The sequence below is a fragment of the Otolemur garnettii genome, unplaced genomic scaffold (assembly GCF_000181295.1).
Source record: "Otolemur garnettii isolate 467f Iridium unplaced genomic scaffold, OtoGar3 scaffold00014, whole genome shotgun sequence".
Classification (NCBI taxonomy): domain Eukaryota; kingdom Metazoa; phylum Chordata; class Mammalia; order Primates; family Galagidae; genus Otolemur; species Otolemur garnettii.
This window is the reverse complement of record NW_003852409.1, coordinates 3,055,044-3,072,396: the sequence shown is the minus strand read 5'-3', so window position 1 is coordinate 3,072,396 and position 17,353 is coordinate 3,055,044. Positions and strand designations below refer to the sequence as shown.

The 17,353-nt window shown below is 48.3% G+C and overlaps 1 protein-coding gene across 1 annotated transcript in view; it reads left to right on the top strand.

Moving 5' to 3' along the window:
• Window positions 1–17,353, top strand: part of GABBR2 (gamma-aminobutyric acid type B receptor subunit 2) — a 375,939-nt gene that overhangs the window by 283,742 nt on the left and 74,844 nt on the right. Inside the window, exon 12 of the mRNA XM_003785363.2 lies at window positions 10,365–10,472. Within this exon, the coding sequence (XP_003785411.2) occupies window positions 10,365–10,472 (108 nt within the window). The remainder of the gene's footprint in view (window positions 1–10,364; window positions 10,473–17,353) is intronic.

The following is a 17,353-nucleotide window of genomic DNA, read 5'->3' as shown; positions in this document are numbered from 1 at the left end:
TGCATTGCGGGCATGCATTTAGTGGGGTTTGTTCCCTAAAGCATGTGGCTCTCTGGCACTAGAATGGTGACTGCAGTCTATGGGGGTCTTGCTGGTTTTAGGGAAGGGGTAAAGCCTATAAAGTCTCTGATATTCTTGCTTCATCATGACCTTTATGCACTGCAGCACCTATCAATTTTCTAGGCATACAGTATTTTTATGGTCAACTTTCCTGGGCAGTGGCAAGGCCTGAGCAAGGGATTGTTCCCAAGGTCCCCTGACAAAGTTAAGGGAGCAAGAAAGTGGAGGATTGTCCTCTTCCACCTGTGTTTCAAAGGGGTTAGACCTCCTTCCCAAGTTTGAGGACACCATGACAATCACAACAGTGAAAACGGTACTGTAGGTTAGTTTGGTGACTTCTGACTTACATATCCCCCTGATTCCTAAGGAGCATACCTGAGAGGTGAGGGCCATGCCTCTGTCCCCCAGCTAAAATTCAGTGCAGCAGAGCTCAACCCTGCTTCCACCATGGCTCCTGACTGCCTCAGCAGCCCCTTTGCTCACCTCCTTGCCACTTGCTCTTGGCCACCTGAGAATGCCTCCGGTGGACTGGAGTTCAAGCCTTGGAGCAGAGAGACCCACAGCAGGAGAGGCCCTCCCTCCCAGAAAGAAGCCCCTGACATCTTGCTTTGTTCACTTAAAGCACAGGTGCTTTCTCAAGTTTGACCTGAATTCTACAAACGCAGGGTGACGCAGGCTAGGGAGCAGAAAAAGGGACATCCCCCACACCCGGCTTTTTTCTTTTAATGAAGCCTGACATTCTATTCTGGGAGTCACGCTCATTTGTGTGAGGGGAAGGTTGTCCTGGGAAGCCTGGGAAGGCAGTATGAATAAATCATAAAGCGCTTTACAAATCAGCCTCAGCTCTGAACACGAGGGCTCGAGAAGATGTTAGGGCCCAGTTCTCGCCACCCCTGAGAATTAATTTATTTGCAGTCAAGGCTGTTTCAGAGGCTCCGCAAAGGAGAGCCCACATTCATGACTGCGGGGGAAAGGCGTAGATTAACTACTCTGGATTGAATTGGGTCAGCATCAATGTCTACATGGGTTAGGGCTGGGGTCATTTATTTATTAATTCTTAGCATTGCCAAGAAAGAGGAACTGAAAGCTCTCGAATTTAGAGTCTAAATACTAGTCCCTAATAAGTGCACTTTGGGTCATATTCCACCTACTGCTCCAGAGGGGTCGGCTGCTTAATTTCACTTGGTGACTTAGATTCTGTTCTCTTGGGACCTAGAAGGCTGCTCTCAGCAAACCACACCGTGCAGGGAGCACAGTTCTCAAAACGGCAGCCTGGGTTTGACATCCCCTCTCCGTGCTTCTTAGCTCCTGACTGTGACATGGGATTTAGCCCCTCTGAGCCTCAGTTTTGTCATCTGGAAAATGAGCTTAATACACTCCCCAGGCAGGATTGCAAAGTGGATTCAACGAGATGAATCTCAGGGGAGTGCAGGTGGGGGATGTGGATCGAGGGGTGTGGACCTTGCCTCCCTGGTAGCAGTGTAATTAATTCCCTGACGCCCCACACTAGGTTCTGTAAGAAATCTTAAAGGACAGGGACACAGTAGACTACGAGGTCAGCTTCAGACGTGGTATAGTGTAAGTGACAGTTTGTTCTGCCACCATAGAAATGCCACTTTTTTCCCTTTAGTTTTCAATATCAAAACTAAATACAATGAAAAACATGAACACCACCTCAGGACAAATCCCATGACAGTCACTAAATCATTCCTCTAAAGAGGCCATATTTCCACTCAGAAGGGCCGTTATGACTTGGACAGGAGGATGTGGACGTGTGACGTGTGCACACGGTGATCCTGCTAGGAGCATTTAGTTCCCATCCCCCATCCTTCTGACCCTTCCAGAATCTTCCCAGCCGATCAGTGCTGGTTGCAGCAAGTCTTGCAAAGAGCTCCTGCTACACTGTGCTGTCTCCCTGGACACCATGTGGGTAGCAGAATCACCATAGCAACGTGGCCCCTGTGGACACAGAGCTGCCTGTGAGGACAGTGCTGGATGTGAGCCAGAGCCCCAGTGCTGGAGGAAGGGAGTGTCCTCTCACAGCTGAGGAGCTGACCTGGCTCAGGAATCCCCTCCCTGTCAGCTCGGAGAGGGAGCCTGCCAGTGGGGAAGAGTAAAGGCATTCGTCTTCCTCTGGAATCCTAGGCAGAAACCCCAGCTCAAGTGTGGGAGGAGGCAGAGGGACTCTACAGGGAGGATGAGAAGCCCCTGGATGGGTCTGCGGCCACCTCCCTGGCTGCAGGATGGTCAGCAACTTCATGCTAACTCCCCTGCCCTCATGGAGCGCAGCACAAGCAGCCGTGACTTAGCCAGGGCCAGCTCTCTGCCAAGTGCAGCCTCTCCTTCACATTCCCACAACCACCTGACAAGGCCAGGTTCACTGTCCCCACCTTGTAGCACAGAAAACCAAAACTCTTGACATAGTCCTAGGCAGCAGGGCTGGAGTTCATAGCTAGCTCTATTGGCCCACAAAGACATCTGAGATGTTTTATGTTTTGCCTAAGAGAATAATCTGACTTTTGTTAGGTGGCCTACAACAGAAAAAACAGGGGGAAGGGATCTGATAAACATTTATCCCAACCAAAGTTTTTGTCCGTTCAGACTTTTTAAATTGAGATATAATTCACACACCATAAAACTCTCCCTTTGGAGGTGTGTAAGTCAGTGGTTTTCGTGTACTGTTTCATTTCTGATGTGTCTCCACAGTGTATCAGAGCATCTGGCCCAAGAGGGAGGCCCTGGAGTTGGAAGCTCATGTTCAAATCCCAGCTGCTCTGCGTTCTAGCAGCATGATTTTGTTTACATTATTTAACATCAGCGAACCTACCTTAGTTTTCTCCTTTGTAAAATGGGGATAGTATTAGGATTGTGAGGATCAAATGAGGTCACGCATATAAAGCACTCAGTGCCTGTTACATAGCAAGATTCAATAAATGTTAGTCCTTATCATCGGGAGTGAATGAATGAATCGGCCTATGCTGGATGATCGTGCTCACCTCTGGATACTGCTAGGGAGACATGGATATAGCAGAGTAAACCTGTGATAAAGAAGAGGCTGGCAAAACTGGGGTTGGTGTTGGTAGGTCTGGTGTAGGCATATCCCTGGTGACTTGTGGCCTTCTGGGACCTTGCTCTGCCAAAACTGGGTCAGGAAGAGACTCGGGGCCTGCCTAAGTCACGGCCAAGCTGGTGTGTGCCTGTGCCACCTTGAACGCTGCAAGGGGCCTTGGGGCATGCTGCGAGGGAGGTAAGGATGAGGATGCTGCAGCCATGCGGTCAGTGGGACCCGGGGAGAAGCCAGTTCAGCCCAGGGCTGCTCTGACAGGAGCTCAGAGGAGCAAGGCTCAGCTTTAGGTCTCCCAGCTCCCACCATCTGCAGCAATCCCAGCTCCTTTATAATTTTCCTTAAAAAACAATGTATACATATAAGTGAACCAACCACTCAATGGATTTGCACAAACTGAACTCAACTGTGAATCCAGGATCTGTATCAAGAAACAGAACATTGCCAGCATCCCAGAAGCCCTTCCTGTCCCTTCCTGGCACCACCTGCCCCCTCCCCCTGCCTTTTTTCCCCAAAGGGGAGCTGCCGTCCGGACTCCAGACATCCATCGGCAGGGACATTGCTGCTCAGCATGTGCATGAGAGTCATACCCATGCTTCATCATGTGTTTGTCTCTTAGAGACTGGTTGTGTAAGAGAAATGGAAACCTCAGAGTCTAGTCCCCTGAGGACCAGCTCTGGAAGGAAAGGAGCTGGTGGGCTGGAAGACAGTAGAGCTTGGCCTCCACCCTTGGAGCCTTGGCCTCCACTCTTGGCCTCCACCCTTGGCCTCCACCCTTGGAGCTCAACCCTGTTGAGGGTTGGGTTCGGGTCAGCTGACTTTAGCCTTACCCTGCTTATGTGAGTGTGTGTCCTCGAGGTGGACAGTGTCCAGGTGCGGATGGGATCAAGGGGGCCTGGATTGGGCAGCGTGATGTCCTCTTCAGCCCTCTTGGAGATGCTGAGATTTTCTAAGTCTGACTATAAAAGTAGAGGTTGCCTAGGAACGCCACTTTGGCACCCTATAAATTCAAGTCCAATAGGAACTAGTGAAATGTTTTCAGTAAAAAGGCCATAAGTTTGTATTACTTTTGTTGTTTGGGGACATCTTTTTGAGTTGAGAGGTAAAACAACGTAATACTGTAGGTTTGGGGCTATTCTGGCGTGTGATCCCAGGCTCTTGTGGCCAGCTATGGTAAAGTACTCTGGGATTTCAAAAGGCAACGGGAAGGCAGGGGCAGGAGAAACCCACAGGGTTTGATACTGGCCTTGCGTGGCAGGTCCAGAGCAGCAGAGGGAGGCAGCCTCAGGGACTGGCTCTAATAGAACCTGCTTGGACCAACTGGAGGCCTGGATGGGGTACAGATGTCCTCTTGACAGCAGTGGCCTCCCCTTCCCAAATCCTCTGTCCCTGGCTGTCCAGGCCCTTTTGTTGTGAAGGGCTTCCAAAGAAGGGGCTGAGGAGACATCAGAGACTCCCCACCCAGTGGGCAGGTGACATCCTCCTTCCCATGTGAGCCACTCCAGCCCTGGCTCTTCTCAGCAATCTTGTGCCCACAATTCATTCATTCACATGAGAACATTCCCAGGCACCTACTGTGTGCCAGGCTCTGCAGGCACAGAGGTGGGCCATGCAGATCACTGCCCTCAAGGAGCGATTCACTGGGTCATACACCCTGACAGAGACAGGCATGTGGAGGGCCAGAAGTGGAGGGGAAAATCAGGAAGACTTAGAACAGGGGACCCCTCCAAGTGTGCTCCAGATATTTACAGAAGTCCTAAAAGATACCTCATACTTGCCCACAATTTCATAGCAGCTGCAGTTGCCATGGCGTAGCCACCTAGTCCTTCCTCCCCTGCCCCAGTGCCCATTCAGCCTCATCTTCTGTCCACAGAGCTGCGTGAGACACATAACAGCCACCTCCCCAGCACACGCCCACTCCTCCTGCCACCACCCAGCTGAGAATGTTGAGCTTCCCGAAAGCCCCCCAACCTCAGTCCTGAGGCACCTGCTGGGGTCACTGGGCAAACAGGAAGAGAGGCCTCTCTTCCCTTGCTCTGTGTTGTTCTGTTGCCTGAGCCGAGGCTACCAAGTGCAGTTGTCCACTCTGAGCACTGCACACAAGCGTTGGTACCAGGGGTGGATGGGAGTTGAGTTTCAGCCTGGAATCTGCTCTTTGAACCGAGTTCTTGGAGTTCTCCAGTTTCAAGGACCTTAAAGAGAGGGGTCCTATACAAAGGACCAGAGTAAGAACTTTCCTGAAAATTCTTCCTCCCAAAGGGGCACCTTTCTCTGATTTGCCCTAAGGTGCCTAAGATTCCCCATTGACTCTGACCTGGGTCCCAAAGTACTCCTGCTTGGCCCAGAGTCTCATGTGCCCCTCTGACTTGTTCCCCTAGAGAGCCGTTGCTGTACTCTAAGCTCTGAAGGGGATTTTCTGTGCAGTTCTCACTTAAGAAACCCCAGGCAAGACAGGCTCTCCTAGAGCTGTTGTTACAGGGCTGCCTGCTACCCCCTGTCCCAGCAAGACAAGACAGGCCATTGGGACCTCAGGCCTCTCATACATGATGGTGGTCAGGGCTTGCTTTTGGATAGCCTGGGCCAGGGGTCCTCAAACTTTTTAAACAGGGAGCCAGTTCACTGTCCCTCAGACCATTGGAGGGTCGGACTACAGACCCCGGGACGAGTCGGCTGCTAAGCAGGACAGGCAGCGGGGGCAAAAACACCTGGTAGGCCAGATAAATGTCCTGGGCGGGCCGCAGTTTGAGGATGCCTGGTCTGGTCCTTCTTCGCTCCTTCTCACTATTGACTGCCTGGGGCCAGCAAGTCAGAATAAAATGAAAGGCCCTTGGTAGAGCCTTTTGGATAGCAATTGAGCAACTTGCCTCCTGTGTCCAGCCAGCCACCAGGGCTTCCTCCTCCATCTAACTTCATGGCCCAGAACCCACAAGTGTCTATGGTGAGGAGGAGGCCCAGAGCACAGCAGCCCCTGTCATCTGTCAGAACAGACCTACCTGCAGGGATCACGTGCTCATGTCCCCACTGCTCCCCAGAAGAGCCGCGCGAGCCCTCCGCACAGCCAGGTGCACCTACGTAAGAGCAACCGAGCAAGTTCTGAGCAGGGTGTTCTGGGCATAGATTTTTTTCTTTTCGTTTAGGGATTTGCTCTATATTTTCCCCCTTTTCGTAGCTGAGACTGAGATGGGCATTGGCTGCCTAACGTTCTCCTCTCCCCACAGATAAATATGTCTCAGGCAGTTTGCCGAGGGGGTGGAGTCCTTTATGGCTCAGGGAGAAAAGGAAAGACATTAACGTCAGAATAAATATGCTTAGGACTTTGGGAGAAACAGTAAAGTAGTTGTTTGTCTGGTGTTGATAAATCAGTAGAGACTTACATTGGTGGTGACATATTGGAAAACAGAATTAGTTCGTCACAACGTTCTTGTTTATTTGCTATCGCAGAACCACACAAAAGAGAGGTACCTAGGATGCCATCGAATGAAACCTCCCTCAGTAAAGGAAATGCCCCTACAACTTCCTAACAGGGAGGTTCTCTAAGCTTTGCATGACGGGGAATGATGGGGAGCTCAGTACCTAAACAAACAGCATATTTTATTTGGGTGGAAAGGGCCACTGGGGCCATGAACTCAGCCCCTCTTGCTATTCAGTGTTCCAGTTCCTTCTGTGGTCTTTCTTTCATGTGTTTTCTCAGTCTCCACTTACACGTTTCTGGTGACAAAAAGTTGACTACCTCCTAAACTGGCCCATCCAGCTTGATCAGCCCTTCTGTGCTGGGCTCCAGAGATATAAAGGTGGGCAAAGCAGCCCACCATGGTAGAGAAAGACAGGTAATCAGACTGTGACTGGCAGAGCTGAAGTCGTTGCTCTGGGTGGACTTCTCAGGGGACGTAGTCCATGCATTTTGCTTTCAGAGGACAAATGAGAATTTGTGGAGGGAATAGCACAAGGAATGGTGTTCTGGTGCCAAGCCCTACAGCAGGAGCCAGCATGGTGTAAGAGGAATGGTTAAGCAGTACAATATGGCTGAAGCCCCATACTGCAGAAAGTGGGCTGTACCCTGCTAAGAATTTAGAGTTTAACCTGTGAGCTCTATGGGGCAGCAACGTGTTTAAACCCTGGGGACCTAAGCTGTACTGAACTTAACACTATGGCTGATTGGGGGCTGGGCTCAGTGATGTGTCTGGGGGTTATACACAGGAACTCTCCTGAGGACAGAGTGGTTGTTACACCAGCCATCAGTAGGGTGCTGTGTTGAGTGTCCCCAAGACAATGTCTAAGTTTAGTGACCCACAGGGATTCACAGGACTCAACAGACAGTCACATTCTCAGCTATGACTTATTACAGTGAACACACGTAAAGGAACATCAGCAAAAGCAAACAGCACATGGGGCAAAGTCCAGAGGAGGCCGGGTACAAGCTTCCAGGAGCCCTGTGTGGAGTCACACAGAGCACACTTAATTGCCCCAGCAACAAAGAGTGACAACACAGGTGAAATGCTATCTAGTGAAGCACTTTAGAGACTTAGTGGCCAGGGTTTTTATTAGGGGCTGGTCATGTAGGCACCTCCTATATACTCCCTACCAAACTTCCAGACTCTAGTGGAGAGCAGGGATTCAGCATAAACCATAGTGTTTGAGCAGTTCAGGCACAGTGAACCCCTCTTATCACTGAGGAAATGGTGGGAACCCTCCCAAATCCAAGTTCCCAGTTGCCAATGAAGGGCCAACCTTGCTCTCAGGCCTTTCTAATCTCGAGCCAGCTGTGTTAGTTCTTTTCTGCCCCGCCATCCTCAGCTATTCTTTACTTTTAGTTTATGCCAACAATACTGCAGTTTTCAGATGCCAGGTTAAATTGCTATTATCAAATTTTAACTAATTTCTCTCATTTATATTGCTGAGTCTTCATGAATTTAGCCCAAACAAAATAGATGAGGGGCCCGAAAATGATTCCTTCCAAGAAAATGTTAAGTCAAAGCAAATCTTAGTAATGCTGAGCACACTGGAGTGACACACGTCCTCTAAATAAGAGATCTTCCTCAGCCACATAGTTGCAATTTGGCCAGGCCGGGTTTGAACCCGCTGCTCTTGGTTTATGGGCTGGCGCCCTGCCCACTGAACCATAGGCGCTGCCCTCGTCAGCCACGTAGTGAGGCAAAAAGAGCATTTTGTCTTTTTCCGTCCTTTTAAAAATGTCCATGATCTGTATATGTTCATATTTAAGATTGTTTTTCTGGTAAGAGAATGTGATCAAAACCACTTACAGACATTGTTCTGAACAGTCACATCAACAAATTAGCTTTAAAATTACGTTGAGATCCCCAAGGAGAGTGTTGTCAGGCTAGTCAGCTGCCCCCTCGGGTGTGTCCTCGTTCTCTGACAGCTGGCTCTTGGGTATAGATGAACCTATTGGCATGAAGGAGACTCTGTTTGAGGAGGAAGTGGCATCATGAGAGCTCCAGGCTTAGATCTGGAGCTTTTTGGGATAGTGAAGGGAAAAATCTTAAATGCTCTGGGCTTCAGTTTCTTCATCGATAAAGTGATTTCCGCATTCAGCTGACAGCTCTAAAAGATCACCTTTGTTTTTGTGGTTGCTGTTATTAGTCTGTTTGTTTTTATTATTATAAACTTTGCCTCTAGCTTAATAGTACATATTGAGTGAATGGGTGAAAAAAATGAATGAATGAACCTGCAAATAAATGAATGGATGAATGAATGAATGATATGCATGCAACTCTGACAGGTGGTGAATGTGTGATCTGGTCAGTAATACGCTTATGTCTGAGTTCCCAGTCCCCCCCCCTTTGCTGTTTACTTTTCTTATATCCTCTTCCCACAATACAGGTAATAATGCAGGATCCTGTGCCTTTTCTAAAGCGCTATGGTTCGTTTATGCCCGTTTATCTCGTTTTTAGTTTTTTCGAAATTAAAAAAAAAATAGATGGCTGTTTTCTGGGGGTAGCCACTAGACCCCTGTGCCATCATCCACATTCATACTTCCCGGGGGTGGGGGAATGAACAGGTGCCACGGTGCTGTCCTTCCCTTGGCTTAGCGGTCAGCTTTGCAATCTACTCAGGCAGTTCCTATTTTGACAAGTAAAATGGAAAAGGGAAATGTTCTATCTCTGAAAAGCTGAAAAATCAAGTTGGTAGAAAGGAAGGGGCAGAATTAATCCATGAAGGGAATGGGCTGGGAGCATTTCCAGAAACTTCCTTCAAGTGCTAACAGCATCCCTGGGCTAGGAGGGCCTGCTGGAGCCGGGCAAACCTGCCATGCCCAGTGCTCCTGAACACACAGCCTGGCCTGGCAGTGTCTCCCTTTCTCTGTCCGCATTCATCTCTCTGCTTGTGTTCAGCTGAGGCAGGTTGAGACCTCTCAAAGGAAACTTAGCTCAGCAGAACTGAGGGAGAGCAGATAAAAGGCCAAAATGCAGAATCACATCTCATGGGCACATGGCTTTTTTCTCCCAGTAAGCTTGGGGGTGAGTGCAGAACTCAGGGGTGCCCAGACCAGGGCAGGACCATGGTGTGGGGCCCAGCCTGGAAATATGTACATCTCCTGGGTATTAGAGGGTGCCCAGTTCAGCTGGTGAGGGTGGGGTCTGGGAGTGATGGCTGCGCAGGTGAGGAGTAGGCATTCAGGAGGCCCTAAGACCTAATAGAGGGTGGCCAAGTTTCCCCAGCCTTCAGAGATCCAGGTTGTAGGCTGTTATCAAAGCTGGCTATTCCCAGGACCACCAGCCCAGGGCTAGGAACCAGGGCACACCTTGGGTGAGGAACAGGGAAGAGCCAGACAGGGCCTTCGTCCCCTGAGCAGGGACCCAAGGTCCAAGTATGAGCTCTGTAGCTAGGCTGGCCTCCCGAGGTGGCCTGACCATGGGTGGAGAGGGTTGGTGGCAGAAGGAAGGGAGGGAGAGAGGAGAAGGCCAGAGGGCTGGTCCACCACCTTCTTACTGAGCCCCAGCAGTCCTGGGGCCCTGTGTGCTGCTCTCTGACTGGCTCTCAGAAGGTAGGATTTGACTCTCACAGTCCTTTGTGCCCAGTGCCTAGGCCTGGCATCGGCTAACAGAGCAAATGTGTATTGAATGAGAATAAGATTGAAGAATGCCAGTGAAACTCAACAACATGCAGAGAAGAGTGTCCATCCTCTTCATCTGGACCCCCACCGTGGGGGTGGGCTCATACCCGATGAGGTCCGTCCACCTATGGGGGGTTAATGCCTCTGTTTTCTTGTGGCCTCTAGGTCAGGACCTGGATTCTCACCGTGGGCTACACAACCGCCTTTGGGGCAATGTTTGCAAAGACCTGGAGGGTTCATGCCATCTTCAAAAATGTGAAAATGAAGAAGAAGGTAATCACTGTCCTCTGTTTCAGGGTGTTGGTAATGTTCATTCAGCATTTATTTAGCAAATATATGCCAGAAGCTGAGCTATTTGCTGGAAGTTTAATTAAACACAATCCTCATCTCCTGTCACCTCAGTCTACTGGGGAAACTAACTACAGATAGTTAACAAAGCATTTACAACTCATGGTGTCCAGGCTGACGGGGGACAAGCAGGGGAATGCTGGGGCAAGAAGCACTCAGAGAAGGCTTCATGGCAGAGGGGCCACTTATGCTAGGGCCTGGAGGGGGAGTGGCTGGTAGGCAAGGCAAAGAGCATGGGGACACCCCTAACCTTGTTGAAGGAACAGTATGCACAGAGCCTGGACATAGGAGCTGGGTGGTCACCAGCTGAAGTGACTGGGGGTAGTAGCCATGGCACAGCACAGGGTTCTGTGCAGATAGAGGCTGGAAGGGAAGGCAGGAGCACATTAAGGAATCTGAACTTTAACTCATGGGCCATGGGGGCCCTTAAAAGAGGGGAGTGGGATGGGGCTAGGAGCTAATATAATGATTTCATTTTCAAAGAGGCCCTTAAAAGAGGAGCTCAGCCTTCACCGGGGGAAGCACTTGGCATCTGTGTGGTTGGATGACTGAGCTGACTCTCAGGGCACAGTCTAGGGGAACTTTTTCCACCGCTGTCCTTTTTAATTCTTACAGCAGTGCCAGTTATTTCCTTGCTCCCAAATAAAAATTTAGGGCAAGTCTTGTGACTTTGAAGGAGTGTTGGTCAGTACCTGATATGTGCATAATAATATTCAAAACTTCCCACTGTGCTCGGTGACGCAGCTTCCTCCTCTCCAGCTCAGGCCTGTGCCAGGCAGCCACCCACCTTGGGAGAAGGGTGCAGGCTGGAGACCTCTCTCCCTGGCCAGGGAGAGTGCTTTCCCCATCATCCTGTAGACCAGGGTGTCCACTCCACCAGACTTGGTCAGGAAAGACCTTACTTGCTCAGAGCTGGCCCTGGGCTTGCTAGGTCTGGCAGGGATTTAAGTGGGCCCTTCTGACTGTCTCGGGTGCTTCTGTGGGTCTCCCATTACCTGGACTTTCTCTCCTGCAGTGCCCTCACACAGGTGAAGTACGCCCCCAGTTAGCCACTTGTAACTTCTTCCTCTACCCCTGAGCATCCTTCACTCCCCAACCCTGGGGTCACCTCGCCCCTATAGCTCATGTAGGCTCTTGGGCAGGGCCACTGCAGCGTTCCCTCGCTCATGACCCACGTCTGAGACGGCATCCTTTGCTCCTACAAACCCGAGGGCTGAGAGCTAGTCCCTCTGCAGCAGTGTCCCTCTTTTGTTCCATCCTCAGAGCAGCTGACCAAGCCAGCATCCCCCTTTAGGTTTCTCAGGGAGGAGTCGGACATCAGTCCGCAGGGTCCCTCAGGCTGCTGAATCCCCTATGGAGCCATGGGTGGTCTCCTTAATGTTGGAAGCCAAGGTGTCTCGCTTGATTTGAGAAGAAAGCATGCACCCCACCCTTTCCTCTCCTGGGTGAGGGGTCTTATAGTAACACAGCACCTCTTTCCAAAACTCCCCTCCTCCATTCGTCCCCACTACCACCACACCCACTTTTTAAAGCCCTGAGGGGGCATAAGCTGCTAACAGGCACTTCTTCTGCAAACCTTGCACTGTGGGCTCATCCTCTTTGAAACATGGAACCTTTTGTTCCTTTGCTTCACTGGCTTGTGTTTTGCCACCTGGTTACCTGGCACTAGTGGGCCAGCAGGTAAAATAGGAACTTGGGGTGCTAGTCCCTGCTTGGCCACTGACCAGCCACTGTGACCTTAGACAAGGCTCTTCTTCTTTCTGGGCTTCTGTTTCCTTAGCTTTCCTTATAGAATAGGGCCACACTGACATGGTATTGACTCTTGAGCTGTGGGCTCCCACCTGGCATCCTGGTGGTACCTTTCCTCCCTCTACTTCTCCCCCCTCCCCACTGCCAGGGCTGTGTCAGAAACTCAGACCCCTGCACCCTTAGATAAGGGGGCTGTGTCCTGCTCCTCTGCCCCCTGCCCCTCACCCAGAGCACCTCAGGAAAACCACAGCCTGCGTTTAAAAGGAGGAAAGAGCCAGATCTGCCACCTCATCCTGGTGCTTGTCTAGAGGGCCCTCTTCTCCCCCTCCACAGCACCATTTCTGACAGCTCCCCCGGTTCTTGGCCCTGCTACACATTACAGTCCCATGAGTGCTTTTGAAAACTACAAAAAGCAGCCCAGCTCAGGCCAGCTGAAACCAAATCTCTGGGGCCCCGAGTTGAACACCAGTTGCTTGTAGACTTTCCCAGGTGACGTTAATATACCTACATACAGCCAGAGTTAAAGGCCTCTGGTCTAGCTAGATCAGGGCTACTTGGAATGTGGGCCTGGGAGCTATTAGAATTCTCAGCTCCGCCCTGGGGCTAAGGAACCAGAATCCTGAGGTGGAGCCCTCCCAACTACAACATGCTACAACAAGGCAAGTTCATTTGACGGGCACTATTTGAAGTGACTTCTGGGGCCTTCCTGCCCTGTGAGTCTGGTTATAAAGAGATGCTCTGCCATTTATGACAACTGAATCCTGATCTGGAAGAATCTCAGTGTTGATTCCTTTGTGTTAATATGTGATTCACCCATATTGGCATCTGTAATAAAGAACCAGCCTTTATGTTCTGTTGCTCATGTGATTGCTGAGCAGGAACACTCCGATTGCCCACAATCAACACGAGGCATCAGGGGAAACATCATTTCAGTTGTCTGGACGCTCCATGTGGAGTGTGATGTAATATTGTCTCCAGAGACTGGGCCTCTGCTCATTCTGGCTACACCGCCAGAGTTGGGGGAAGGGCCCACTCCACTCCGGAGGGTCTGGGCAAACTCTGAGTATTTGGGCTTGTGGTATGCCCAGGGATCAGGGGAAGGGGCTTGTCTGAGAAACAAACCCCACCCTCCCTTTAACATTTATTTATTTATGTATTTATGTATTTATTTAGAGACAGGTTCTTGCTCTGTTGCCCTGGCTGGAATACAGTGGTGTCATCATAGCTCACTGTTAACTTCCAGGTTTAACCTAGGCTTAAACTATCTTCCTGTCTCAGCCTCCTGAGTAGCCGGTACTACAGGTGCTTGCCACCACGCTTGGCTAATTTTTCTATTTTTTATAGAGATGGAGTCTCACTATACTGTCCAGGCTTGTCTTGAACCCCTTAGCCATCCTTCTGCCTCAGCTGCCCAATGTGCTAGAATTTCAGGCTTGAGCTACTATGCCTGGCTCTTTTTTCTTACCTTTTTTTCACAACCTTTTTTTTCTAATTTGCTTTTTAACTTTTTAAAACTTTTCTTTTTACATTTATTTCTTTTTACTTAAAAAAAAACTTTAAAGCTTTTTAACCTTTTTTTCCTAGTTTTTTAAGGGTGATGACGTCAGTGGGGGATAAAATGGGGTATGAGGCGGAGGGGGTATCAGGGATGGCAGTTATGTCATCAAGGATTTAGACAAGAGAAGACTGACTAGGTTGGTGAGAAGGGTATCAGGATCAGAGGCAGAATGACGTTAAGGGTGTCGCAGGAATGGAAAGGGGGATAACAGCCAGAATGTCAGCAGGATCACCTGTAGGGGGATGAGTGTCACCTCCATTCAGTTAAGGCCACTGAGCTGTGATAATGGTTAAAGCAACAAAGTTTATGTTATGTGTTTTTTACCACAATAAAACAAAACAACAATAAAAACTAACCTTGGTTATAGAAACACCTAGAATCATGAAGAAAAACCCAGTTTTGAACTGCCATGGCCACATCCCTTTTAAATAATCTGGGTCCCTAATTGAGTTCGTGCTCTGGGTAAAGTATAAATTTCTCTTCTCCACCTACCCTGTCTAATTTGCTTGATAAATGATACTTAGCCACAGTATCACAAATCTGCTCCTGGAATAACTAAAAAGCCTAGAGCAACCCCCCAAAATTCCTAACACTGGAATGGTATATTCTTCCAGCCTTTATCATTTCACAACAAAATTAATGCCACATCTTGTACTCAAAGTCTTTGGCAGTTCACATTGTTCATTTATATTAGGCAGCCATCACCACCATCCATCTGCAAATGTTTCACAAGGTGAAACTCTGTGCCCACTAAACACTAATTCTCCATCCTCCTTCCCTCCTCCCAGCCCTGGCCACTGTGATTCTCCTTTCTGTCTCTATGAATTTGACTCCTCTAGGAAGCTAATATAAGTTGAATCATACAATATTTGAGCTTTTGTGACTTGTTTTGTTTGGATTGTTTTAAAGAAGTTTGAGGCTGGGTGCAGCGGCTCATGCCTATAATCCCAGCTCTGCGTGAGGCCAAGGAGGGAAAGTTGCTTGAGCCTAGGAGTTTAACCCCAGTCCGGGCAATATAACAAGGCCCCATCTTGAAAAAAATGTATTTTTAATTAACTAGGGGTGATGGTGCACATCTATACTCTTAGCTACTTGGGATGCTGAGGCAGGAGGACCCCTTGAGCCAGGAGTTTGAGGTTATAGTGAGCAATGATCCTACCACTACATTCTAGCCTGGGTGATACAGCAAGAATCTGTCTCTAAACAAACAAAAAATGTTTAGACTTTTTTTAGTGGGCTCCTTAATTTTTTTTTACTGACAGATATACTAGATTTACATAAATTTGCAGATGTAATCATGTGCCTTTTTCCAATACAGTCTTTTTATCTTTTTCTTTCTTAAGCTCCCATCTCCTCCTCCCTCCACCCACAATGGCTTGCCCTCCCCAAACACACATACACAAACTTTATCCCAGATGGCAACATTTTAAAAGATGTTAAAGGAAAAGAAGTCTGTAGAAAAAGGTATTGACATGTGGTGACTTAACACTTCCAAATTTGGTGTTTTTATAGCACGTTGCCATTTTTTTTTCTAAAGACCAATTGTAAAATCTTAAATTGAGAAGCCTTCCTGCAGTCTTTATTCGGCTTCCTAATCAAGACACATTGAATGTTGAGACGAGAGCAGTAACTCAGAGATGGGACCTTCTGTTCTGGGGGCAGATGGTTTTTGAGGACAAGGGGGAGTTTACTACAAATATGACTTGGCGCTGTGCAGACAATAGCATGAGCAGCAAAAGCATCTGAGGACATCCTCTCAGCTCAGCGTAAGGACAATGCCAAGAGGGACATTTAGCAGCTAGCCTGTAACACTAGCCGTCTGAGTGAGGGAAGGAGGGCAGGGCCGAGCCCCAGGGGCACCATCTTTCCTGTACCCTCTGTGAATGATGTGCCCCAAAGCAATGAATTGGCCTAACAGCAGACCAGTCTGAATCAGTCAAAAAATCTGAAGTTTTTTCAAGAAATAAAGAAATATCTTTTCCTCTAAACTAGGGGTCAGCCAAGCTTTTTTGCAAAGAACCAGATAGTAAATATGTGAGTGTACAGGCTATTCCATCTGCATTGCAACTCTTTGCTTTTATAGGATGAAATCAGACATAGACAGTTATGCAAATGAGTGGGCTGGGCCGTGTTCTCATAAAATTTTATTTATAAAAACAGTTGGGGGGGCATATCCATAGTTTGCTAATCCTTGCTCTAAAAAACAATATAAAGTGACACTTAGTAATACTAGCTGGCATCATTTGAGCAGTTACTGTAAGCTAGGCTCTGCTAATAATCTAGTGTGACTTGTGCAGTTATTGTCCCCTAGATGGGGAAATTTCCTAGATGGGGAAACTGGCTCAGAGAGGTTAGGGCACTTACCCAAGATCACACAACTAGTTAATTTCAAACTCAGACCTGATTCCAGAACCAGGTGCTTAATCATTGCCGGAAGGATGCCTTCCCGCCCATTGCTACGTGAGAAGGAAACACTAGTAACCTCCTGGCCTCCGAGAGAGGACTGCTTGTGATGGCATCATGAGCACTGATGTAAGCCAGAGAGATTCGAAGGCAGATTTTAAGAGATCGAGGGAAGTCAGGGAGGCTGAAGAGAACAGAAGGGCCTTGCCTTCAACAGTTCTCTGGTGCTCAGAATTGTGTGGTCAAGTCAATGCTGTTTTCTCATTTCTTCCCTCCATTTTCATTAGTTAAGATTATTTAAAATCACCTCTCCTTGACATTGTATTTTGTATATGCATGGATGTATTTGTTTAATGACTCACTATTAGCCTTTCCCACCAAAATACATGTTCCATGAAAGCATAATGTCTATGTTCTGTCCACTATTGCATCCCCAGTACCTAGAACTCAGACTAGGCACTCAATAAATATTTTTGCAAATAATAAGTGAAATGTATTTCATAACTACCTAGCTTTAATCCACAGTTCAGTCACAAACACTGATCAAGTGTCAGGCTATGGAAATGATGACAAAAAGATTCTCCACATGTTCTTGTCTTATTCTCAGGATCTTCCTACCATAGATCTGTCTGTGTCATTAGTCCTGTGTCTAGTAGAGCTGAGGCGCAATATCACACTTCATCCCTAGATGTCACTCTGGCCTACACATAAACACACAATCACTAATTCTCAAAACCTAAGTAATAACCACACACCTGCCATTTGTTGAGCATCTTCTCTGTGCCAGACTCTGTCTTAAGTGCTTTCCGTACATCATTTCATTTTATTCTCATGCCAACTCTGCAACTTAGGGATCACTGGCCCCACTCTAAAGAGAAGGAAACTGAGGGCTAGCAAGGTTAAACAACTTGCCCAAGACAGCATTTGATAAGAACTGAAGTTGGAATGAAGTCTTCTAATCTCAAAAATCTGTTTTTTTTTTCTTTCTACCATTCTGGAGAATAATAGATGGGCCTCCACAATCTCCCTCTACTCCTACCCTGTCCATTTACAAATGAGAAATTTAGAATGAGAGAGACAAAGTGATTTGCCTAGA